The 25080-nt window shown below is 54.3% G+C and overlaps 1 protein-coding gene across 9 annotated transcripts in view; it reads left to right on the top strand.

The window, feature by feature from the left end:
* The window catches only part of DYSF (dysferlin), a 105473-nt gene that overhangs the window by 44742 nt on the left and 35651 nt on the right, over nt 1-25080 (top strand). For 4 of the 9 annotated variants that reach the window (XM_075092279.1, XM_075092278.1, XM_075092277.1 and 1 more), the window contains 8 exons: nt 531-557; nt 4103-4204; nt 4860-5021; nt 5864-6029; nt 6367-6440; nt 14532-14594; nt 23608-23706; nt 24421-24549. In XM_075092279.1, the coding sequence (XP_074948380.1) occupies nt 531-557; nt 4103-4204; nt 4860-5021; nt 5864-6029; nt 6367-6440; nt 14532-14594; nt 23608-23706; nt 24421-24549 (822 nt within the window). Of the gene's footprint in view, nt 1-530; nt 558-1399; nt 1442-4102; nt 4205-4859; nt 5022-5863; nt 6030-6366; nt 6441-14531; nt 14595-23607; nt 23707-24420; nt 24550-25080 lie in introns of all 9 variants that reach the window. The other 5 variants (XM_075092284.1, XM_075092282.1, XM_075092283.1 and 2 more) reach the window with 2 other exon arrangements.

Raw genomic sequence — 25080 nt, 5'->3', positions numbered from 1 at the left:
TCGCCATCCCCTCCCCTGCCCCTACGGAGCTGCAGGGTCCCAGCGCCATCAGCTGCTCCCGCAGAGGTTTGCGGCGGATTCTGGCTGCAGCCCTGCTTCTGCAGTTTGTCCGTCCTGTCTTAGGGACTTATTTTAGGATGAAGGAATCCCCATGTAGAGATGCCAGGTTCCTTCAGCCGATGGTAAAGAGAGCTGGAGTGAGTGGGGCAGCTCACTTTTGTCCTGTATGATGGGGCAAATGTATCCCATTCCTGATATAATTCATTCCCCTCGCGAAGGGCTGTGCTTCCCAGCAGCTCCGGCATGTTTCCTACCCTGCAGCCCATCTGAGCAACGGCATTAACTAATGTTGGGCTTTAAGTGGTTTTAAGTTACCTACGCTGAGTTCCTCTCAAGCCTGGGCGGGTGGTGATGCGCAGGAACTTGGAAAGCATCCTTTTTCTATTCGGTTATCAGCTACAGTTATAAGCCCTAGGATGGGCTTATGGACGAGGATTGCTCTAACTCTGTACTCTCCTTCTCTTCCCCAGAGTGAGCTCTCCTCCAGTCTGGATGAGGTGAGTCTATAAGATTTACTTGTCTCTTCATCTTGGAGATTGTTAAAATTGTGCCTCCGTGGGGCGGCCGTCTCTTCTCAGATGAGTCAAGTCAACAGCATCAGGGTTTTAGTAACATGAGTGATCACAGGAGGAGAGGGTAGATGGGCTTCGTGCTTAACTCGGGGAGCGTTCCCGATGGCAGGGCACGTCGGGTAATGTTTAACCTTCGCGGGATGTGTGTGCATGAGGTCTGCTGGTGTTCCACCCTCCCAAACTAAGCATGCAAAAGCTGAATTGCTGGGCTGACCTGTGGCTGAACCTCCGCTGAAATCCCACTTGAAAAGTTTGATTTCATGGGGGATTCACCAGGAACTGGGGCACGTGCTGGACTGTTCTGGTTGTTCTGAAGGAAATACTCTCACGGGGACCCCATCGGGCACCCTGTCAAATCTGCTTCCCGGGCCTTGTGCATCCTACAGAGCAGATCGCAGGCTGAACCAAGTGGTGTCAGGGTAGGCTGGTATCTTGGAAAACACAAGGCAGGGAGCTGAACAAGGGGCACGTCTATTTGAGTGTTGTGGTGGCCCTAGGAGCCAGCTAACCCCAAAGTCTGGGAGGTGAGCTAGGAGGGACCTGGGGCACGCAAAGAGCCTGGCCACATTTCCATGAAAGGTCGGATGGGATAAACTCACGTTTGCAAGATGGGTTTCTTCCACCCAAGCAGCCTTTCCTGGTGATGTGGGGCTCATCTTTGTGCTCCATGTGGGCTGAGACGGATGAGCTCGTGTAAACATAACCATCTCTCTGCTCTTTCTCCTCCATCCCTTGCCACCGCCATTTCTGGATGGGGCACTTCGCAGCTCTGCACCCCTGCCTTGTTCTACGAGGGGCTCCTCCAATGGGTACCTTTTATGCTTAAACACTCGACTCTCCTCTGTTCCTCTGCCTTTTGCCCAGAAACCAAGCAACGTCCCAACAGAGACTCTCAGAGAGACCAGCTCCTTCAGACATAGCCTGGCCTGACCCCCCTGCCCTGCAGGAACCCCACCCAGACCAACCCACTGAGCCTGCGCCCAAAAGAGTGATGCCAGCCTGAGGTCTCCAGTGCCCTTAGCAGTAAATAACAAGCCTGGTGGGGAATCGTGCTCACACGTGCATCATGCAGGCTCCTGATGTGTCTGAACAACCAGGCTGCCACCAGGCTTCCTCCTACCGCATTTCTGTTTGGTGCAAATGGAGGTAGCCTTTGGCACTGGGTTTTAAGCCCTCCTTGAAACAACGTGGCCCATCTGTGCACTCAAACTGGGAGATGTTTTAACTGGTGTGGTCTGTGTTGACTTTCACTCCTCTCTCTTCCAACCCTGTATCAAAGTCAGGGTCGGACTAGATGATCTCCAGAGCTCCCTTCCACCCTGATTCCCTCTGACTTGTCTCATTCAAACGGTCCCAGCTGCCAGCAGAACCCCACAGGTCTTTTCATGGATGTCTCCTCCATCCAGCCGGCTGTGTCTGGGTTGAGAGCTGTGTCTGGGAATTGCTTGCTCCCCCCTACCACCCCGAACCCTCCCTGCTCCTGCCTCGTCCCCAGGACTCGCTGCTCATTTCTGTCCCGACTGGTGAAACATTTAATGCTCGTGCATTCAGCTGAGACCCAGGAGAACGACTGCACAGCTGCCAGGAGAGCAGCGAGGACTGAGGAGGACTTAGACATGGCTAGTGCTAGCTGAAGACGTTGCAGCGTTAGGAGCCAAGCGCGCGCTGCTGGCTTGCAAAGCCGCTGCTGAACCTGGAGAGGACGCGGGGCAGGCAGGAGCTCTTTCCACAGGGCTTTCCCCTTTTCCCATACAGGTTTGCCAGAGGATAGAAGGATTGAAATGATCTTTAGTCCAATGACTATAAGGAAATGCAACATGTCATATTTGCATCAGTGAGGATTTAGGTGCCCTGTTAGGGGAAAAAAGCGCCCTTCTTGGGAACAGACTGTGCAGACGTCTCACAGGGGCTGTGTGGCGTTTGAGCCTGCCTTGGGGTTTGGAGATGGGCTAGGTGACTTCTGCATCTCTATTTTGCAGCTTAAACGAAACTTAAGCACTTTAAAGCTACAAGCGAGCGTATGTCACTAAATGAGGGAAGGCTGAGGCTTTTCTTGGCTCAGTCCCTGCTTAGGCACCTCGATATGCTCTAAGTGCTACGGATCACAAACAGAAGTTGAGGGTAGCTTCAGAGGGCTGTTTGGCCTATCCCTCTACCCCGAGGCAGCATTGGCTCGTGCTGGTGGTGCAACGTCCCATTTAGCAGCCTGAAATCAGGGCCCTGGGTAAGCAGGCGGGTTACCAGAAGTACCGAGCACCCGAGCGATGCTGGGGATACTCTGCACCTCTCCCTTCTCCTTAGGCGCTCGCCCCGCAGCTAACCCTCCCTTTCCCTGCTAGCACCAGCCGCTTCTGAGAGCATGTGGACCATGGGAGGTGGGACTGTCTGCCCCATATTTACTGTCTGCCCCATGTGGGAACCCAGGCATCTGTCCCGAAATGGAGTTACCAAAAGGCTTCAGCTAACAAGCAGCTTGATTCAGCAGCCACCGGCAATTGCCAATGAAAATTAAAGCTTAGCGTCTAGTATATCCAACATGCCACCGTGAAAAATCCCTTTGTAGAGCATTTATATACATACATATATAAACCTGAACCAATCCTATAATTGAAATACATATACACACTTAATTTAATGCAATAATACTCCAGCCTGAAAAGAATGCTGGTCTCCTAAATTGGTTCCAACTGCCCTTGGTTGAGGGTTGCATTTTTAGAGGTTTTGCTTTAATTCCTGCCTTTTTGGTGACTCTGAACTCGAAGACGCAGGTCAAGAAGAACCCGAACGCTGGAACGGCTCGGAGCCCGTCCCTGTGGGCAGCCGGGGATGCCTGGCTCCCTGCTTTCCGCCTCTGTGAAGGCAAATTTTGAATCCCTCACCTGCTGTCTACATTTAGTCTCACCCTGAAGGAAATCTCCTTCTGTATACAAGGTGCATCGACAGCTTTATCCGAGCCCCGTCCTGCGGCCGGCAGCTTGGCGGCTGCTAGATAAGTTTTATAGCTGAGCTGTTGTATGAACAACAGCCCCTTCCTGCATCTGAAGGCAATGCTCTATTTCACTGATTAACCTGCTGCTGCTGCTTCTTCATCCCTTCTCCTCATCCCTCTGCATAACTATCTCACCGAGGTCCTGGCATGGGACCGATGCGCTTTCATCCCCTCCTCCCCTAAAGGAGGCTGAACCTTGATGGAGGGCAGATTCCTCTTAGTTCCCTGGGAAGGGCTCAGGGATCGCTCTCAGCAGTAGATGTTTGACCCTTTCCAGGGTCAGATTAAAGGGAGAGAATGTAAATACATCTACACCCCAGCCCTCATCTCCCCCTGTCTATGTCCTGGACTTCTGGGGGGCAGATGAGTTTTGCAGAGAGGAGGCTCTGGGGGGATGCCGCACGGGGAGGCGGAGGCGATGGGGTGGGTGTCCCGTCGTGGCACGACCTGACGTGCCTTTCGCATCTCTGCTCCCCCGCAGTCCGCGGACTCCGACCTGCCGTACCCCCCGCCCCAGCGGGAGCCCAACATTTACATGGTCCCCCAAGGAATCAAACCGGTCCTGCAGCGCACGGCCATCGAGGTGAGTGATGGGGAGTGCACGGGGCAGCTCGTCCCCTTGCAGAATAACACCCCTAATGTGTGTCCCCAGTGGGGGGGGATGAGACGCAGAAATGGGATCCAAGCCAGTCTCTGTGGCTGCAGAGTCCTGCCAGTGCTGGGAGCTGGTTCTGCTCATGGGTTGTCAGTCAAAAAGTGTTGTCTTGCTGGGAAAACAAGTCTCACCAAGCTGTCAGGTCCTAGGGCAGATCACAGCCCCAGACTACACTTCCTTTTCAGAAGGAGGTATCACGTTCCCTGGAGGTATTAAAAAAGCCGTGTAGACACGGCCCTTCAGGGCATGGTTTAGGAGGCCTGGTGGTGTTGGGTTGATGGTTGGACTTGATCCTAGAGGTCTTTTCCAACCTTAATGATTCCATGATTCTAAGGACACTGTGTCTCACACCGGGATACTTGCCCAAAACAGAGATGTTCCAGTAATAGGTAAGCATTTGTGGACCTGGTGTATCGGTGCATACAGAGAAATATTTGCCATATGTCCTGACTTCTCCCACATGGTTGATTCATGGGCTTCATGGCCAGCCTTCAGGTTTACCTCCATTGCTGAGAAGCTCAGTGAGAGACCTGGAGGCAGACCTTTGGCTCAGTCTTTGCTGTCTGTTCCCCTCATCCTTCAGATCCTGGCCTGGGGGCTGAGGAACCTCAAGAGCTACCAGCTGGCCAGTGTCACCTCGCCCAGCCTGCTGGTGGAGTGTGGAGGGCAGCTCGTGCAGTCCTGCGTCATCAAGAACGTCAAGAAGAACCCCAACTTTGATGTCTGTGTGCTCTTCATGGAAGTGGTGAGGACCTGGTCCCTGCCCTGCAGTGACGGGGTCATAGAACTGGTTGGGAGGGACCTCCAGAGGTCCCATAAAGAAATGTGTCCTATGGTGGAGCTAATTGGACAGCGAGGTGACCCTGAGCCAGCACCGGGCCCTTGGGGCCAAGGGGGCCAGCGGTTCCCTGGGGTGCATGGAAAGGAGTGTGGGCAGCAGGGCGAGGGAGGTTCTCCTCCCCCTCTGCTCTGCCCCAGTGAGGCCACATCTGGGGGGCTGCGTCCAGGTCTGGGCCCCCCAGTTCAGGAAGGGCAGGGAACTGCTGGGGAGAGGCCAGGGGAGAGCTACGGAGATGGTCAGGGGCTGGAGCATTTCCCTTGTGAGGAAAGGCTGAGAGACCTGGGCTTGTTCAGCCTGGAGAAGAGGAGGCTGAGGGGGGATCTCATCAGTGCCTATAAATATCTGAAGGGTGGGTGTCAGGGGGATGGGGCCGGACTCTTTCCAGCGGTGCCCAACGCCAGGCCAAGGGGCCACGGGCACAAGCTGGAACACGGGAAGTTCCACCTGAACATGAGGACAAACCCCTTTGCTGTGCGGGTGCCAGAGCAGGGGCACAGGCTGCCCAGAGAGGCTGTGGGGTCCCTTCCCTGGAGACATTCACCCCCCGCCTGGACGCGGCCCTGTGCCCCTGCTCTGGGTGTGCCTGCTCCAGCAGGGGTGGGACGGGATGAGCTCCAGAGGGTCCTTCCAATCCCTGCCAGGCTGGGATGCTGTGACTCTGCCCTGCTGAGCCTCGGTTCCCGTTGGGGACATGCAGAGCAGGTCCCTTCCTGCCCTGCATAGTTACGTGTTCCCTCTGCCCACAGCGTTTGCCCAAGGAGAGCCTCTACAGCCCCCCCATCATCATCAAAATCATCGACAACAGGCCATTCGGCCGAAGACCCGTGGTGGGGCAGTGCACCATCCGCTCGTTGGAGGGCTTCTACTGTGACCCGTACCGAGAGGAGAGGGAGGGTACCCAGGAGCCATCAGGTACGCGCTGCCACGAGGACCATGCTGGGCCGCACACCCGTGCCCTTCTCCAGGGGAGCTGTGGGTCACCGTGTACGTTGCTTTTAGCTCAGCCCAGCTGTAGGTCTGATGCAAAAAAGCCGAGGAGGTGCCAAGGCTGAGTTTAGCTCTGGGGTTGGTTGGTTGGTTGGCTGTCCCTTGGCCAAGCTGTCCAACCCACGTGAACAAGAGCTTTGGCTTCTGTGAAGGCTCTGGGCAAGGCTGAGATTGCTCCTGGAGCTTAATCCCAAGGTGGCTTGGCTTTGGGGTTTCTAACAGCTGGATGTCCTGGTCATGCTCCTGCTTGCCCTGATTGCAGATGATGGGAGCCTCACGCCCAGGGATGATGTTCTAATTGACATCGACGACAAAGAGCCTCTTATTCCTGTCCAGGTATGGAAAAAACCACAGCGGTGGGAGGACACTGGTTTCTTACTTCGCGTGATACGGGGGGACGTGTTCAGGTCCAGGGCTGGGGTGGAGCGCGACGCAGATCTCTGGTGTGAGGTCATGTCTCGTTGTAACCCTCCTTTTGCAGCTTCCACCTGTTCTCACCTCCTTTCCTCCACCCGTAACAAACAACCACGACCTCATCCTTCTCCCCTATGTTTAAAATGAGGCGTGAGATTTGCTTTTTGGGGGGAGAGACAACAGACCCTCCACGCCAGGCTCGTCCCTCCAGTGTCTCTTCTTCAAATGTATGGTTTGGTCTGAGGCTGAAAAAGGTTAGCAGTCATCCCCTTAAGGCGCTGCTCTGCGGGATGCTCTCTTGGAAGTGACAGCCACTGCCCCAGGGAGCTGACAGCCTTGAGGGGACTTACCCCAGCACTGCAGGGCGTGAGCTGATGTCGGCGGGTGGGACGGTTTGCCCAAGGCCACGCTGGAAGCAAAGGTTCCCTGAGGCTCAGTTGTCCTTACCACAACCACGTGGACAGGTCTCCTGTCCCCGCTTTTGCTCTTTGCAGGATGCTTTGCTGCTTCCAAACCCGCTTGCTGCTCTCAGCAGCTCCGGTTCCTCTGCGGAGGGTCGCGGTGGGGACTGTGGTTGCAGAATATGCCGTGGTGGTGGGAACTGGACGTGCTTCCGCAGGGTCAGTGAAGGAGGAATGTGTTGGTGCTGTTGCGGATAGCTTCTATGTGCCATGAGTTTGAGGGGTCTCAGCTGCCCCTCGTAGTGAGCCAGGCTGGGCAGTGCACTGGGGTTGCTATTGCTCCTTCCTCAAGCAGAGCTGGAAGGTGTCTGGCCACACTGGTGACACTGGCCCTGCTGGTGCTTTGCACTTCCATGGCCCTTGTGTTTCTTTGCCAGTAGATGTGTCCTTTTGAGGCAGAGACCCGTCAGTGCTGACGTGTGTGCGTGGGATGCACAAACCTCATTGCTCAGGAGCAGCTGGAAGCGTTGTCAGGAGCATTTGGTGGAGTTTTCCACGGTCTCCTATTCCCTTTGGTGTATTTAACGTGCGCTGGCATTTTCTTCCTCCCTGTTTTAAAGTCTTTGGGTGCTGCGTGGTTCCTCGGGCTAGAAAAGCCTGAGCTTTCTGTAAGAGGTCTGCCTCTCAGGTGTGCCTCTTGTCTCGCCTGCCGCTGCCCGAGGAGGCAGGATGGGTAGTTTGGGTGTCAATGCTCTGCTCTTTATTCATCTCCTCGGTGGCACCTTGGTGTGTCTATTCACGAGGACTTTACAATCCACTGAGCTGTGCCATCAGATACCGGCGGCCGTGTCCCAGGGTGGGCTCAGACTGGGGTCCCAGCGTCAGGCTGTCCCTGGGGATTCAGAGCCGGAGCCGCACCTCTCTCCTTGCTGCGTCCCTCGTGCCAGGTTGTCTGCTCTGGGTTCGGGCCGTGCAAGTCCTCCCCGTGGCTGAGCAGGCATTGCTTAAGCAGGAGTGCGTGTTGCAGCGCTGCAGCCTCTGCCCAGTTCAAGGCTTTCAGGCTTTGGGCTGAAGAATAATCAAGATTTTGGCCAGGGCTCGGCAAAAGCTGTGGGTGTGGGACTGGAGCCCGCTGCGGTCCCGACTGCAGCTTGGCCCTGCTCACGCCGACCTATCCCAAGCACTGATGAGATCCAGGTTGGTTCTCTCAGGCGCGGTCACCCCGCAGTCCCTGCAGCGAGGATTGTCACATGAGCTGCCTTTTCGGGTTGCCCACCAGCCGAGGGGTGGGACGTTCGTATGCCCAGCCCCCTGCGATGCTGGCATCTTGTCCTGAGATGCTCCAGTACCGACTGGGAGCTGGACAGGGGAGTTGGAAAACATTGGCCCCCGTGAGCAAGTGCCGTTGAAGGGAAAAAGCAACTCGAGGCAGGAAAATACTACTGACCACCTAATTTGCTTTCCGTTCTCTCGCCATTTGTGGGCTCGTCTTAATAATTTACAAGTGTGCTTCATCTTGTATCAGTGAAGTAACTGGAGCATGTCTGCAAAAACCACACCAAAACGGGTCTTGGAACAGGAACCTTCACTCCAGCAAATAAGCCCGCCCCCTTGTTCTAGCCTAGCGCAGAGAGCGTTTGGGAGGCAAGTCAGGTCAGGGAGTGCCGTGGGCAGGAGTCGGGGTGCAGGTCCTGACCTTGCCTCTGGTGAGCTGCGTGGTGCCGGGCAAGCGATGTCCCTTTGCTGCGCCGAGGAAGCCGGTGGCAGCCGGTGCCTCCCCGAGGCTGCGGGACGCTCTGCAGAGGCGGCAGTGGGTGGGCTGGCTCCCCCCCCGAGGGGTCAAAGCACGGAAGGATGCGTTTGCCGCTCCCGCGGTGGCGGGCACAGACCTAATCCAAGGTCTGGGAGCGCGTGTGAGGGGCGGGAAGGTGCTGCCTGGTGGCAGAGGCCAGGTGGGGTTTGCTCCCCACGCCAGCCCTCGGCCTCGTTTTTCTGAGGGTAAAACCGTTTGCTAAATGCGACTGGTTTTATAAAATGTTCCCTTTCCTCCGACCGCCGGTGCCTTTTCCCACCCCTGATTTTTCTGTGCCTTCGCCGGGGTCGCTGCAGACCTGCAGTCGCTCCTGCTCCTTCTCCTGTGACTTTGGTGGAGGTAACAAGAGGGAAGTGCAGTTCCCTCTGGGAAACCAGGGGTTTTCACCCAAATCTGCTTTCTTGCGGGGAGGCAGCGGGGCTGGGGCTGGCTGCCGCAAAGCAGGACGAGGCGGGCGCTTTCAGCCCAGTCGCTAATTACCCTTTCACTCTGCTTAATGGAAATTCCCCTGCTTTGTTTTGCCAGCGGTTTATTAACCCGGTGGCTGCTTTTTTTTGTCGGAGGTGAAGGGAGGAAAATTTCCTCCCATAAATATCCTTTACGAGAGCCGCAGGCGAAGGCTCTGCTGGGTGCAGAGAGGGCCGTGCCCGCTGTTGCTTGAAACGCTCTGATCAGATTGCCACAGCTTTTTAATGAAAAGGCATCTTTTTTTTTTTTTTTTTTTACAGATTTTTCTTTTCTTTGGGCACTTTCTAGGGGCGGAAAATCAAGAATGTTTTTTGTGTTCATTTTGCAGCGCTTTCAGCGCTTCCCCCTGAGACCCATCCACCGTTTCGCTGTTTTTCCCCAGGTTTTGTTGCACCTGGAGGCGAGGGCCAGGCAAGGAAGAGAAGCCCGGGGCTCACACTCTTCTTTACGTTTGAGCTCCAAAAATGGCAGAATTTCAAAATTCTTTTGGCTTCCACCTTTTTTTTTGTTGCAGTTAGTTTGGAAAAGAAAATGAAAAATTGTCCTTCAAAGCTTTTTTTTTTTTCCTTCCCCATTTTTGACCACCGCTAGCCGTGGACGTGCTTGCCGGTGGCACGGGGCACGCGAGGCGGCGATCCCGGGTGCTGGCAGACACGTGTGCACGCAGCGAGCCATGGTGTGGGTGTCTGGACCGACTTTTGTCAGGCCGCCGTGCGTGGGGTACAACTAGCAGCGGGGACCAGGCACGGCCCTGGACGTGGCTGCCGGTGGCAGTTTTCCTACTGCTTCCCCGCGCTGGAGCATCCCACTCACACCTGCGTTTGAGGAACCGAAGGTGCAAACCCCCGTCACTGCTGAGGCTGTGCTTTCGCCCCCTCCATCACTGTGGGACCTCTTGGAGAACCAGAGGCAAAGGCAGTTGGGCAGGGTATTTTGGGGTATTTTTGGGTCTTTTGGAGTATTTTGGGAGGCAGAGCAGTATCGTGGTATGCAGGGAGCTCTTGCACGTGCAGCTCAGCACCACGCTGGGTGTCGATCACGTCCGCAGAGCGCTCAAAGGTGGCAGACAGTGACAGGAGAGGTGGGAGGAGGGGGGCAGGCTGCTTCTCCTCCGAGCCTGCCCCGAAACCTGCTCTTGATTAGGCTAATTTGGGGCGAGGTTGGAGGCTCTGTTGTTGTGCGCGCGCAGTGCCCTGGCCCGGCGGAGCTGCTTAAATTGCAAACGAGAATTAATCCCCTCCTCAGATGTGGCGGCGCGTCGTGGGGAAACCGTCGCTCCGTGAGCAGCACCCCGTCACCGCAGGCGCCACGGGAGCTGGCCCTGCTCCCCCCCGTCTCCTCCCACCCTGGCACGAGCAGCTCCGAGCAGCAGCAGGGCGAGGGAGAGCTGCCCCAAGGGCCACGGGGACGCGTTTCAGGCGCCCGTCCTCGCTCAGGGCTGGCTGGTGGGTCCCCCGTGAGCAGGTTGTGATGGGAGGAAGGAAAGCAGCGGTTGCTGACCCTCCTCGAAGTCCCATCCCTTCCAAAGCTTTGCTCTGGATGGTCTTTTCCAGACACACTTTCTGCTCTTTACCAGTTTCTGGAGTCAGCGTGATATCTGAGCACTCCTGCAGCAGCTGTGGGCACATCTGATGCCGTGCCAAGTCTGTCTTTCAAATGACACCCTGCCACTCATCCTTCTCTGGAAATACATGTGCTTTCTATGCAAATACACGGAAAAACGCTCTTTCCCTGGCTCTGAAGTTCTTCCCCGAGATTTTGGGGTGCTCCTTGTCCCGATGGAGACCCCTACACCACGGAGGGATGCGCAGGTCGATGTTTCATCCTTGGTACAGCTGGCTCTCCAGCCACTACTTGCTTTGAAAATTAGGATGGCTGTCACGTCTGCAGCACGCTGGGATCCATCACCGGGACTGATGTGCCCCCAGCAGCAGGGACGTGGCTCTGCTCGAGCAAGGGGTGGCCCTTGGTGACCCTGGTGGCCAGGCTCTGCTCTGGCAGGAGGAAATGAGGTTTCCTACTGACCTGGAGGCAAAAGAGGCATTTTTGGAAGGTGACAACCAGGAAATGGGGCCCCCGTCAGAGAACAGAGGGTTGTTGGCAGGCAGATCCTCTCTGCCACCGTTTGCTTCTTGGCGGAGGTGAGGACCTGCCACCACCCTGGAGATGCTGCAGAGCAAGGAGAGCAGTTACGGGGTTCGGGGCTGCAGGTGGGGGGAGATGCATCTTCCTGCAGCATCGGTCCCTCTCTTTGTGCTGCCGGAGCAAGGGGCACGGAGGATCCCGGCGTGAGCCCTGGCGGGGAGGAAGCTGTTCTGGCTGGTGTTGGGCTGGAGAAGCTGCTGGCAGCTGATGCTCTGCGAGATCCCTCATGGGCTGCCTGTTGAAAAGCTCTTCCTGAGCGTTACCCGGAGGAGATCCTGGGTATCTCTTCCTTCCTGATACTTGCTTCCCCGGGCAGGTTTTGGCTGGGAGGTACAGAATTAGATCAGTCTGGAACAAAACCAGCCCACCTCCCCTTTTCTGCGTGCAGACCTCATCGTTAGGGGACTCGGGCTTTGTCCGACAATTAACATCCAGGAAGGCATTTATGGGCGGTGGGTGCAGAGGACAGAGGTGAGCGACCTTCTGCCCTCTGAGGATGCCTGTGAGGAAGAGGAGGGCTGTGGCAATGAGCGAGCGAGGGACGGGTAAAGGGGGGGCACCTCTGGCCTCACCGAAATGAGGCCCCTCAGCCTTAGGTTGCAAAGTGAAGTGAGGTGAGCTCTTGCTCGTGTTTGCCTTCCCTTTAACCAAAATAAATGACGCCATGTATTGCATTATGTAATTTTTATTTTCCAAATGTCCAGCAAAGGTCAGAAAAATATTTCCCTAGCAAAGTCCCCAGACCTGAAGGCAGGGCCTTCTTCCCCAAAAATAGTCGCGGGCAGGAGAAGCAGTGAGCCGCGTTTCCTGCGGCGCTCCCGAGGCTGGTACGGGTGGCGCGGCTCGGCTCTTCCCTCCGGGGGAACGCGGAGCTGGACGGTGCTCCGCAGCGCTGCGGCTCTCCCAGACCCTGCAGGGACTTCATCGCGATGTCAGGAAACCTGCTCGGGTTGGCCTTTTGGGGAGAAAAGCTACGGACGGGGGCTCTCACGCACATTTGTACAAGTGGGCACAGCATTTGGTGCTCGGGGGCTGGGGCGGCACGGGGGCTGCAGAGGTCCCTGCGGGGGTAGGAGTGAGCCAGAGGTTTGCAGCTGGAGGGACCCCAGCCCTGCAATAAGTACTTTGTGCCCTGGGGCAGTTTGAAGCCTATTGAAAGCATCTGCAAACTCGGATCAAACTCAGGGAACAGCTTAAATGGGAGGTGGAAGGATGAGGGGGGGAGAGGGACGTGACAAAGCCAAAACACTCTGCCGCAGCGGTTTCAAAGTGGAAGATTTTGACATTTCTTCGCTGAAACAAACACTTCGCAAACAAAACACCCTGCAATGAATTGAATTATTCAGTTTGACCCCAGATTAATTCTTCTCTGTTTGTTTGTCTTTCATTTTTGCCCTTTGTTTGGGGAGTGGGGGAGGAGGGAGCTTGTTCCTGGAAAGCCAAAGCGAAATTCCCACCGTCTCCCTCCCTAACCTCTGAATTTTGGCCCTGGGTGCTGGTACTCCCATGCCCACCCTCTCCTGGTGTTGGACACGAGCTGGGTGACTTTTGGTTCGGTGGTCTGACACCCCGCAGCCACTGGGGTCCCCCCACCCCTCTCTGCTCCCCTCCGGGGCCAGGTTTGGAGGGTGAAGGAGGAGTCCCAGTCCGCAGAGGCCATCCTACCCCTTCTCCCTGGGAAAGGCGATGGATCCCAGGCCAGGAGCTCGTGCCCAGGGCCGCAGCCTCCGTACCTCCTGCTCTCCTTGGAAGCGGGAGCCAGGATTGTTCCTGCCCGTGCATGTGTGCATGGGTGTGTTTCGTTGTGTGGCTCCAAAGCCCTTCTCCCTCCTTGCCAAGCCTGGCTTCGGTCTGTCCTCTGATGGATGACTGGAACAAAGGATCACTTTGTTGTCCTCATCTGAAATAGAGAAAACAAACAGATGCAAAACCCCTCTGCTCTGAGGTTACTGAGTGTGTTGTCCATCTCATCCAAGGGGGGTGAGAAGTTCAGCCCGAGGTCTGTTTAAAACAAGTCTATGTGCACATGAACTGCGAACATCATGGGTACCAAATGCAAAGGAAAGAAGCTCCTAAAACTCGTGGAAAAGCAATTTTTCTGCAGCAAGGTCTCCTGGGCCAAGCCTTTCTAGTTTGCTTCTCTGGGAGATGCACGTGGAGTAGGGATTTACAAGGGCTGAGCGTGCACAAGCCAGGCGTGGATCTGCCTGTATTCCTGCCTGCTCTGCACCCGCAGGCTCCCGTTGTTCTCCAGGCTCGCTCTTGGCTCCTCATCCCCATGGGAAGCAGAGCAGCAAGGACAACCACGAGGTCCCTCTGCAGCCCTGAGGGATCCGCAGGTATTTGTTTCCTCTGATAAAATAGTCACGGAGGGGCCGTCTCCCACTACTCTCTGAGAGGTCCATGGGTGTCCTGGTGGGAACTGAGCCTGGGGGAATCTTTCTCCCATGAAGCAGCTGAAAATTCAGTGTTTTCAGCTCTGGTTCAATGGGGTCAAAAGCAGTGTGTTCGAGGTCCAGCCCGAGCTGGCGAGCAGGGGGACTGCTGTCGGCCTTGGCCTGATGCTCTAAACCAGCTGTTTTCTGGTGAGAACGCCTCATTTCTGCCCCTTCTCCATCTCGAAGGAAATACACCTTGCAAGACAGAAGCAGAGCTGCTGCTTCTTGCCCCGGGCAGGGGTGGGCGATGGCAGCTCTTGGTTTGCCAAGGCCAGGCTGCGCTTGGGCTTGGCGCTTTGTTTGCACCAGACCTTGGTCCTGAGCTCTCCTAATCCTTTTCTATTAAAACCACCCCAGGTCAGATCCCTCCCTGGCTCCTGCGATGAACTTGGACTGGGGTGTTTGCAAGCCCTCAGTGTCTGCAGGAGGGGATGCTGTCCTGTGCTGAGAAATATTAGCAGCTTTTCTGTAACGGTGGTTTTTTGCTGCATTTCCCCTTAGTACCCCATTTATTCTCGGCAGCCTTTCAAACCCAGTCCCGTTTTGATGAACATCACTGAAAACCCAAACCCTGCTCTCGTACCAGGGATGCCTTGTCCGGGGAGACCTCAACCTTATAACCCAGGGGAGGGGGAAGGCGGCGCTGGTCGGGTTCTTTCGTTTTATTTCTCCGAAATTGTGCTTTTGCTGATGTATGTTAAACATTGTTTCTCTAACCCCATTGATAACCAATCATTTTAATTTGTAGCTTGCGGAGGGTATGACCAGCTCAGCATTAATTAACATACCAGCTTCTCGGGCCCAACCTCATGTATGTATTGCTTAATTTCTAACTTTCTTGCTTGATTAAGGGGTGTTATGAATGATACATGTGCATATATGTATGTATTTTTAAAGAGCTGCAAAAATTGAGGCACTTCTTTTTGTGAAAAATGCCCTTGCTGTCCTAGGAAAATGGAAAGTCCATTTTGCTCCAGGTGTGTGTGCATTTCAGCGATTGTTTTCTTCCTGCCACAGAAAACGAGGTTGGTTTTGGGAGGAGGGATGAGGATGCTTCCTCCCTCTTGTCCTTCCAGAGCCTGCAGAATTACATACGTGCTTGAGGTCAGACGTGCTCCCGACAGCCTCTGGCTCCTCCGTGCACACCAGCAGAGCCTGGGAACTCCGTGGGGGTGGTGTGTCCTGGGTGGCTGCCATGCCATGGCTGATGACTTGATGGGACTTCTGTGCTCCTCCATGTCCGAGCTCAGGCACCGGGACCGCTCCTAGCCATCACGTTAGCGTACGTTGAGCTAAGAAGGTGTTGGCCTTCTGCGAGGAGGAGGGTTTCGCCCCAAGGAAGGCTTCCTCTCATCAGCAGGACTTTGCACAGTCCTGGTTCTTGCAGTTACGCAGCCTGGTGTCCCCGAAGCGTGGGGATGAGGGAGATGCCAGGCAGCGCCCGAGCAGTGACAGATCCCTCCTTGCAAAGTGCCTCCTGCCCCCTTTGAGCATTTTCCATAAGAAAATGAGATGTTTGGGATGTTCCTGGATCTCGTACGAGGGGCAGCGAAGCTTCTTTGCTTTCTCAGGGCTGACTTTCCGGAGGAGCAATTCTCCTCCACACCCCAAGTTCATCCCCAGCAGGGTTGTGACACCCCTCTTAGACCCCTCCTGATACCAGCCCATGAGTTACAGGACACGGCCTATTCCTGCCAAGAGCCGTGCACGTTCCTCCCTCGTGTTTCAGGCCAGAATTAGTTGCGTTGTTTTCCACTTCCTCGCTGCAATAAACAGCGACTCCTTCCCACCGTCCGAACCCGGAGCGGTGCCTGTGCCCTTCAGCCCTGGGGTGTACAACGCCGGTGAGTCAGCCCAGACCTTTGGAAGAAGGTCAGCTTGGAGGTGTTATTTATGCTGTGCCTGTGGGAGGAACAGCCTCCCTTCATGGTCTGACCGTGTGGGATGGAAGGAAAGGCAAATTGGGCTTTCACTTGCTGAAAATAGAGTAAAAATCAAACAAGCGGAGCACGTAAGAGACGGGTTGCAGCTTCATGGCAGCTTTCGCATGCAGAAGCCCCCGATGGGCATCTTTGTAGGTCTTGGCATAGGTTTGGAGGCACGTTTAACATCCAGCCTGCGTCTCCAGAATAAGTAGCTATGTGCTTTGTTGGCCCTACGTGCATCCCGCCAGTACCTTGTTAATCCTTTGCACCCACAAAACATTGTTGACTGATGCGGCTTCCTTTGTCGCACAGATGGGTGGCTGTGCTGGGATGCGGAGTATGGAAACAAAAGCTCCATAAATAGCCTTCCCCCTCCGTCTCTTCATCAGCATCTTTAATTTAAGTGAACATGTTTTTGGTTTAGTTCAAATAAAATTTTACCAAAAAAAAAAAAAAAAGAAGAAAAAGAAAAAAAGCTGCAAACCATTAATTTAAAGTAAAAGCAACAGAATATTAGGCACTAATAAACCCATTTTCCTGGCCTTCACCAGGGCCCTACAAGAATGTGATTAAATATAATAAACCTCACGTTGCGGAGAGCTGCTGACACCTCCTGGGGGAAACCATCCTGTGTTGGAAAGCGAGTCACCGAGACGGCCCATGCACGTCTTCCTTCCCATCTCCTTCTCCTTTACAGCCGGGGAGCTTCGCACGAAAGCAGGAGCTGTGGAATGAGGCACCGGGGCTGCAGCTGGTTAAATATTAGGAAAAAAGCTTTTATAGCCAAAAAAATCCAGCCCGGTGCGGGGTGTGTGAGAGAGCTCCTGGACTTCGCCAGGTTCTGCCTCCAACCGTGGTGTTAATGACCCGCAGGCGGGGGAGCGTGGTGGGAGGTCGTGGGCTTGCCCCTCGTGGGGCGCTGAGCTCGCAGATCACTCTGCCCATCCTCTTGGTGGAGTCCACAAGAGTTATCTTTTTTTCTCTTCATCTTGAGCATGTGGGTTATCGGCGTCCCCGGCAGCGTGGCCTCCGTGTGTTGAGAAAACGTTGAAAAACCCCAGACCCAGAAGCAGCTCTGGAAAATGGGGCCGGCAGTGCCAGGGGGACCCCGAGAGCCGCCAAGGAGGGCGGTGGCCATCGCCTCCGCTCCCTGCGGCAGCAGCCCCGCGGGGTAAAGGCTGGGGAGAAGTGACAGTGTGGTGGGGACGTCGGGTCAGGGCTGCCAGAGCTGATGCTTCAGATTCTGCCTGGAGCCTGCACAAATCCAAGCACTTAATCTGTCGTTTATAACCTTGTTCATGAACCCTTTCTAATCTGGCCTCTCGTCGCACTCCTCTGGTGCAGCTCTTGCGAAAGCCCTCCTAGAGAAATTAAAGGGTTGGCCCTTGGTCCCTCGCTTGTCCCTTCTGAGAATCTTTGGCATAAGCAAAATCAAGATGATTTTGCAATACCCATGTCTTGTAGACCCACCTCTCTGCTCCAGATCTGTCTCCTTCCTGCCATGCTGAAATCCTGGCTCATCCCTCTGGAGTTCAAGTGACTCAATCACGTTCAAAGAGCGAAAGAGAGATTCATGACCTCTTCAAATGTCAAAATAAGCTCTTTCACGAGCCATTTCCCCCTCCGTGCTTGGGAGGAGCACTCTGTAACTACCCACAAAATCCCCTCCGTAATTATCCACCAGATCCCCTCTTTGTTGTCCTGTAAATCCTGTTTTCAAACCGCCAGACCATCCCAAGAGCCCCACCTGGGCTTGGCCAGCGTCCCCTAGGAGCGCTCCGGGGATGGAGGTGCCGTCGCCCTCTGTGTCTCTGCCACGATGCCGCCAGGGCTGACCTGAGGGTGTTCGGGATGAGACCCTGGCGACCCTAGGGGTGTTGACTGGGGAAAGCGCAGGGGACTGCAGGACAGAGGAAAGCCCACAGACATCATCATCAGAAGGTTCAGTCACCTCTGGCAAAGGCCAGAGCCCATATTTAGTCACCTGAAGCATGACTAAAGCTCAGGTAGATGTAGTATAGATGCCACCAACACAGCTGGTCACAACGGGATCCTGTTACAAACAAGGGACTGTAAAACTCCCTGTGCCTTTGGCCTGCTTTTGATATCTCCCTTCAGAGCAATACTTAAATGGAAACTGTTTGGGGCAGTTTCCCATCCTCCTGGTTTTCTACAGTGCAGAGCACAACGGGAGCCAAATCCCGAGCGGGGTCCCTGTGTGCCGGGGCAGTACGAATAATAAATAGGAGTGTTATTGATTGTTAGGGGCAAGAGGAAAATACAGACATTTTTCTGAAGGTTCCCTTTAAAATGTCAACAGATGAAGCTCGGAATTACCAGAAAGCTGCTTGTGCAAGCAAAGAATAAGCAAGGTGTATTTGGGGAAGAGGCGGGGGTCAGTCTCTTCTCCCCAGTAACAAGCGATAGGATGAGAGGAAACGGCCACAAGCTGCACCGGGGGGGGTTAGGTTGGATATTAGGAAAAATTTCTTCACCGAAAGGGCTGTCAGGCATTGGAACAGGCTGCCCAGGGAGGTGGTGGAGCCTCCATCCCTGGAGGGATTTAACAGAAGGGTAAACGTGGTGCTTGAGGATATGGTTAGTGGTGGACTTGGCAGTGACAGGTTAGCGGTTGGACTTGATGATCTGAAGGGTCTTTTCCAACCTTAACGATTCTGTGGTGATTCTATGATTTTGCAAAGCGCCTGTGGCCACCAAGGGCCTTCGAGGGCCCTAATCCCCTTTGGCAGGGTGTCCTTGTCCGTGTGTCCTCCAACCTGCTCAGGCTCAGGATCGAAGGGACAGACAGGCTCCTGGCCCTGAGAAGAAGAAACGAGCTTTCAAGTCCTGTTGAGTGAAACCGTGGGGTTAGTGTGAAAGCCCTGACGTGGGCGGGAGCGGAGGGAGCCGTGCAGCACCCTTCGCAGAGGAGCCCGCGCGTGGTTAATGCCCACGCAAGTCCTGCATTCCCCGCTGTGAAACGGTCTGGCAAGATCTGCCCTCCGCCAGCCTCAGCCTGCTGGGGCAGCAGCGGGAGCCAGGCAGTTCACGGGCATCTCCCAGAGGAGGGGAGCTCACAAGGAGCCCTCAGACGCCTCTGAGCTATGGAACTGCAGCGAGGAGCTGCTGTGCTCCCCCGAGAAGCGCTATAAGGTGCTTTATACGCAGTTGTTTGTAACGTTATCTTGGCTTGAGGCGCTTTGGTTGTACGAAATACAAATAACCCGTCAAATGACAAGTTAGCAAAGCCAACCCAACCCAAAAAAAAAAAAAAAAAAAAAATTCAAAATCTGTAAACTATTTGGAATAATTTGTTATTTGCTGTGTTTGCTAGATCCAAATCAGAGCACATATTTTAAGGTTTATGCTGTTGCTCTTAGTTGGAAGAGCTCTTGGTGTTGGATATCTCCTGTCGAAAACAGCCACCACCCTGCTCCGCAGCCCACTGTTGCCCCCTGGCGCGTTCCTGCCATCATTTTTATCTCCCGGTGTTTGGTGCATGCTCGTGGGATGGGTGAAAGCCCTCCCGGGCCGGTCTGCACGGCAAGCTGGTGTTCCACTGGCCAGGCTTGCGGGGGAATCCTCCCCCAAATCAAACCTCGGGACAGAGGAAAAATGGTGGCGAGAAGGTCTGTGGGAGGCTGCCTTTGGGTGGACGCGACTAAACATAGGCTGATTGAACAGGATGGGAAAAAACCCCACTGAAAACAAACAGTTTTGTCCAATTCTAAGCAAAATTAACAGCATGGTGGAAAAAAAAGGTGAAACGGCCAGAAATGGATAATTGCTCTTTGTGAACATCTGACAGTTCGTGCCTTGAGGGCCAATGGAAGGACAAGCCAAGTCTTCTTGCAGCCGCTCTGTGGGGCTGCTGCAGGTCCCCGGGCTAGGCTGAAGGCCCCAGGTGAAGGGACAAGGTTAACCCAAGGACAACCCAAAGACAGGTCCCTTTTGGGGAAGAGGTTGGACTTCAAGGACATAGGGAGGTTGTTAGCATGGAAAAGGCTTCCTCCAGCGCCCGAGGCCTGGCAGGCGCGAGGTGCCAAGCCCGGCCTGTGACACCTCTGCCCCAGCGTCTGGGGCAGGACGTGGCCTCCTAGGAGGAAAAATCTGATTTTTTTGCTGCCTCCCAGGCACTTCTGCAGCTGCTCCTGGGCTGCATCTGCAGGTGATGGAGCCCCTCGGGCAGCAGAAGCTGACATGCCTCCCCGGCATGGGGATGGCTGGCACTGTGCTTGGGTGGTGGGTGCCTGGTGGGCTTCGTTGCAGGCATTTCATTGCAGAACCGCCCCGAGGATGCCTGGTGCAGCAGCCAGCCGCTCGGTTTCCTGCCTGGGCGTGCTGACCTTTGGAGCAACGCTAGGCAGCGCGGCAAAGGGATTTAGGATGTGGTTGGAAAACCTCAAGGAGCGCAGCTGCGGTGTTTAAAGACATTTTTGTGTTCCCCAGCTGTTTGCCGTGGTCTCTCCGCTGGAGTTTTCTGTGCCCGTGGAAGGACAGGGCTGGGCAGGGTTAGCTTAGGCGGGCAGGGAGCTGAGCTGACCAGGCTGCCTTTGTGCTGGAGCAGATGAGGGTGCTGACACCACCCTCTCCACGGCTGAGACGCTGGGTGTCATCTGCAAAAGCGTGGTAACAAACAGCTGGGGAGCTGCAGCTATAAATGTCCAAGCTGTTTCTAGAGGGATCTTCCCATCCCAGCTGCAGAGCTTTCCCACAGCAGGAAATCTGCCTCCCAGATGTGAGGTGCGAGTACATGTGAGACAGAGGCAGTGGCGTAGCTTCTTTAGAGGTAATATTTATTATTTCTATAATTATCTATATTCCCGCAGGGAAGAGCGTGTGATCGCTATGAGAGCAAGCATAAGTGTTAAGACTTCAGTTGTCTCATGCCTGCTCTGCTCTCCTGGCTTTGCTGGTCTGGACATTAACCTGTGTGTGCCTCAGTTTCCCCCACCTATAAGGTGATGAAAAGGACTAAGTTTCACCAGAAGCCAGTATGTCTCTTGTGTGGCAACTTCTCAGGTTTCCACACCTCCTTTTGTTCCAGACCAAAATGACCATTTCAACATATTTTTGTGAAAATTGGGTTGTTCTGGACCAGCCCGGACTCCTGCTATCCCCATCTGGGAATGCATCCAATGAGACGGGCTTGGAGTTGCAGCAAACCCTGGGTGGTGAGGAGAAAATCGCTCTGGCTCAGCCTTCCCGACAAAAAACATGAGGTTAAAACTGGTGCATTCCCCCCCTGGACGAAGCAAAATGAGGTTGAAAACATCCTGAGAGCAGCTGGGATGACACAGGTCTGCGTTTTGGGGTCCAGAGGAGGGAAGAATTTCAACACCCTCAAGAGCAATGTGCGCAGCCCTGGGTAAAAGCCCGACACGGGGCTCAGGCGCAGCTTAAGCCTCCTCCCCTGCTTTCTGGAGGGGGTAAGTAAGCGCGGCTGCTGGCTCTGCTGAACCGAAGGCCCGATCCAGAATGCCCTTAAGGCTGTGTCTGAAGAGCCTCATTGACTTCAGAGGGATTTGCACACTCGATTGAAGTTAAGCATGTGTCTGAGTGCTTTTGCTGTGTCCAAGCCATAATCCCAGAAATGTTTCAAGCGGGAAGTTGCAGCCTGCTGGTGAAATTCTGGTTTTAAAGACTTTCTTTTTTTTTTAAAATCTAAATTTCTTTATTTTTTGGAAATGGCCGTGCTTTTGGCCGTAAGACATTCCTCTCTTCCATGATGCCCCTTGAAGGGGCTCCCCAGCTGGCCCTTTCCTCACGGAGCTGGCGGAAAACTGATGAAATGGTCCCATTCAGGCTTTTGCCTGGCGAAATGGTCCCGGCTCCTCTTCTGCTGCTCCTGTGTTAAATGTTGACCTTTCTGTTTTAGCAGAAAATGCCAAATCTGCCCCCCCCCCCCCCCACCCGGGAGCTTGAAAGGTCTTGACTTTATCTCGGTACTGAATGGGAAAATGTTTGCAGTCCTGACTCCAGTCCCGGGCGTTTGGGATGCAGGCGCCGGCCCACGTGGTGGCAGTCCCTGCCCTATGGGAGCTGTGGCTGCGGGGGAAGCGGGAGCCAGCGGGGATGGGGAGACAGCAAACCTTCCCATAACCGTGACGGCGTCTCACCGCGTCTGAACGAGCTCCTCCCCAGGGCAAAACTTTAGCCGTTAGTTACTTAATGTGAGATTCACCCACAAGCGAAGCCCACCCGCGGGCGCCTGCCCCATTGCAGCCCCATGGGGTCCACGGGAAATTTGTCTGAGGGCGCGCAGGGTGCTCGCGGCCCCTCGGCCGCCCGCGCCGGGGCTCAGGGCGCAGACCCCGGCTCTGCGGGCCGTCCCGTGCCACGTCCAGGGGGAAGCACGGGAGGCGATTTTGGCTGTCGCCTGGCTGCTGAACGAGATCCCTGAATTCAGTCGCTGGTGTGGTGGAGCCGTTGCTTTCCCTGGCTTTCCCATTTGCAGGCAAACGGATTAATGTCCTTCGCTATTAACATTCCAGCTGCTCCCTTTACCTCCTCTTTTTTCCTCCTTTTTCCCCCTTTTTTTTCTGTAACATCAGTAGAAATCAGCAAAAATATCTAACCAAATTCTTTGTCTTGGGGCTGCAGAAGATACCATGGGTAAGTCGTCAGATTAGTTTAAGTGCTTTCTTTGTAACTCAGTACCTGTGGAATGTCGTAATAAAGCCATGATGGTCAGAGTGTAGCTCTTTAAACAATAAAACAGGGGAAGCGATGAAAGGCAAATTTTTTTTATTCTTTTTTTTTTTTTTCAAAGAAAGGGAGGCAGCAGAGGCCTCAGAGTTAATTTATGTAATATTTCTATTAAAAACAATGTCTATTCAAGACAGCAATTTAAAGCCTGTACCGTTGGCTTAAAATATAAATCCAATAAACCTCTATTATGATTCCTCCATTAGGTCAGTGTGATGGAATTTTGTGGACTTCTAAAATAAGACATCATTATTTTTCAGGAATGTTTCATGAATCACAGTCAAAGCCCCTTCATCTTTGCTTGTATAAATTTCAAAAAAATGGTGCTCTTTTAAAATATATACATTTGCTGAAGCCGGCAGCCGGCTTTCTTCTTGGAACGCCGTCCTTGGAGCTGGATTCCAGTTCGCAGAGCAGGCGAGGGAAATGCTCCTCGGCGGTGTCGCGGCTGCGTGCTGCGAGGCGGTGGGCCTGAGGCCGGGTGAGGTGTGCCTGTTTCTTTGCGTCAGATCGATGAGGAGAGGGTGTTGTTATTCCCGAGAGAGGTGCGGCACCTGAGGACCGCGTTATTTAGCGGAACTGTATGCATTCTATGCATTTATTTGTTTGCCCACGTGCTTTGTTTGGGTGGGGAGGTTGGTGGTGCCGGGACACAAACCAGGAAGGCAGTCTCTGTCCCAGAACCCCCAAAACCTTCCAGGCAAAGCCTAAACCAGGGGCTGAGTTTAAGAGCAGTCCTCACGTCCTCCCTGGATTTCAGGCTGTTAGCACAAGGGTTAAGTTGTCTCATCCCCTGCGCGGTGCTGCGCTGAGATCCTGGGAAGACCACGACCCAAACTGGCCAAAATCTGCCCCTGGCCTAAAAATGCTGCAGATTTCTTCTTGTGAGCCCTCACCCTCCCATGGAGAAGCATCCTCTCTGCTGACAGGTCTAGGGGCGTGGTGTCGCTGTGGCTGCAACAGCTGGATTTGGGCTGGAAGCATCCCCAAAAACACCTTGAAATCAGGGAGCGAGGAGCTGCCGGTTGGGTTCATCTCCTCGGCAGAGCAGAGACCCCCCAAGCCCAGGCTGGCCACGGGGCTGGTGCACAGGGCAGAAGTTCACCTCTAGCAATTAAGGGAGATGCTGCTGTGGCTGATCGCTGGGGTTTGCTCGTGGAGATGGGTAACTTTGGTATCCTTTGCCACCAGGAGGAAGAATTCATTGACTGGTGGAGCAAATTCTATGCTTCCACAGGAGAGAGGGAAAAATGCGGCTGCTATTTGGAGAAGGGCTTTGACACCCTGAAGGTAAGTGGCCTTGGCTTATTGGACCTTCACTCTCCATGATGCTTTTCCACAAGCTTTGATTTGTTTCTAGTGTTTAGGCTTTTTTTCTTGCAAGTCAAAAAATATAAACTAGATCATTTTTTCCCTGAGAGCAGGTACTTTTGTTTTAAAAAATAACTGTCTTGAGAACTCAGTTTTCTTTGCAAAAACCCTTTCTGGTAACTTTCCACTTTGCAGCCTTCAAGGAATTGTCACTTTTCCAAGTGGCAGAGAAGGTGGGGAACCGCCACCCTGAAAAGTGTTTGGGAACGACAGGGAATGCCAGAGATCGCTTGGGGAAGAGGGAGATTTAGGTGCCCTGTTACAAGAATTGCTAAAATTAACACAGGAGCCCAAATAGGACTGAAATGGGGAAGACCTTGCCTGGTCTTAAGGAGAATGTTCCCAGCAGGAAGGTCTCTTTGGCTGATGAAAACCCCTCTGCGACACCTTGGGTTAATCTGGGTCTTTTGTGATGTGTCTTTATTTATTGTAGGGTTGCTGAAGGTCTGGTCTTCATCACTATCCTGGGGGGACAACACGGGTGACAGGTCCCAGGACTCTGCCCCAGTGGGTGGTGTTTCCCCAGACTCAGGAGCTAGGGTCAAGCCTCGTCCTAGATCGGTGGGGACACGCTGGTGGTGCCCCTCTGCCCAGGAGCGGTGCCTGCCCTTGCCCTCATCTTCCTCACCCCAGGTCTTCGAGACGGAGCTGGAGAACGTGGAGGACTTTGAGCATCTCTCTGACTTCTGCCACACCTTCAAGCTGTATCGCGGCCGGTCGCAGGACTCGAATGACGACCCCTCGGTCGTGGGGGAATTCAAGGTGTGATGGTCTCTCTTTGCTGGGCGGCAGGTCTTGCTGCTGGGTGGGATGATGCCAACTGACTATTTCTGGAATTCAGTGAGAAATGGGCCGTAAAAGTAGACCACTGGGCCCGGTCTGAACAACCTGCCTGTGCAGGTCTGGCTGCCGTATTCCCAGCAGTGAGTGCCTTGCCTGCGTCAAACCCAGTCTAGGCTGTGTCGTCATCCTCCAGCAAAAACCCACCTGGAGCCAGCGCTGGATGTAAGCGTTGGAAAAGCTTCTTCCTCCAGGGCGATGGTGGGGGTGTCTGTGGGCACTGATGGTCTTGCCAAGCTGGTGCTCAGGGCTCTCCCTTTGGAGGTGTCTGTCCAGTGCAGAGGAGCGATGCATCTTTTGCTCTTCTTAACCTTTAGCCTCTTTGCAAGAGGACAGAGTTTTTCTAGGTGTGGGGTTTTTTTAATTCCTGCTCTTACTGAGCACTCTCCTCCCCCAGACAGTACCTAGAGACTGATTCCTGCCACTTCGCTGGGAAGAAATCAGCTCTGGTGA

The sequence above is a fragment of the Phalacrocorax aristotelis genome, chromosome 4 (genome assembly GCF_949628215.1).
Source record: "Phalacrocorax aristotelis chromosome 4, bGulAri2.1, whole genome shotgun sequence".
NCBI classification, from domain to species: domain Eukaryota; kingdom Metazoa; phylum Chordata; class Aves; order Suliformes; family Phalacrocoracidae; genus Phalacrocorax; species Phalacrocorax aristotelis.
The sequence above is the reverse complement of the archived record's forward strand: the minus strand, read 5'-3'. Positions and strand labels throughout refer to the sequence as shown.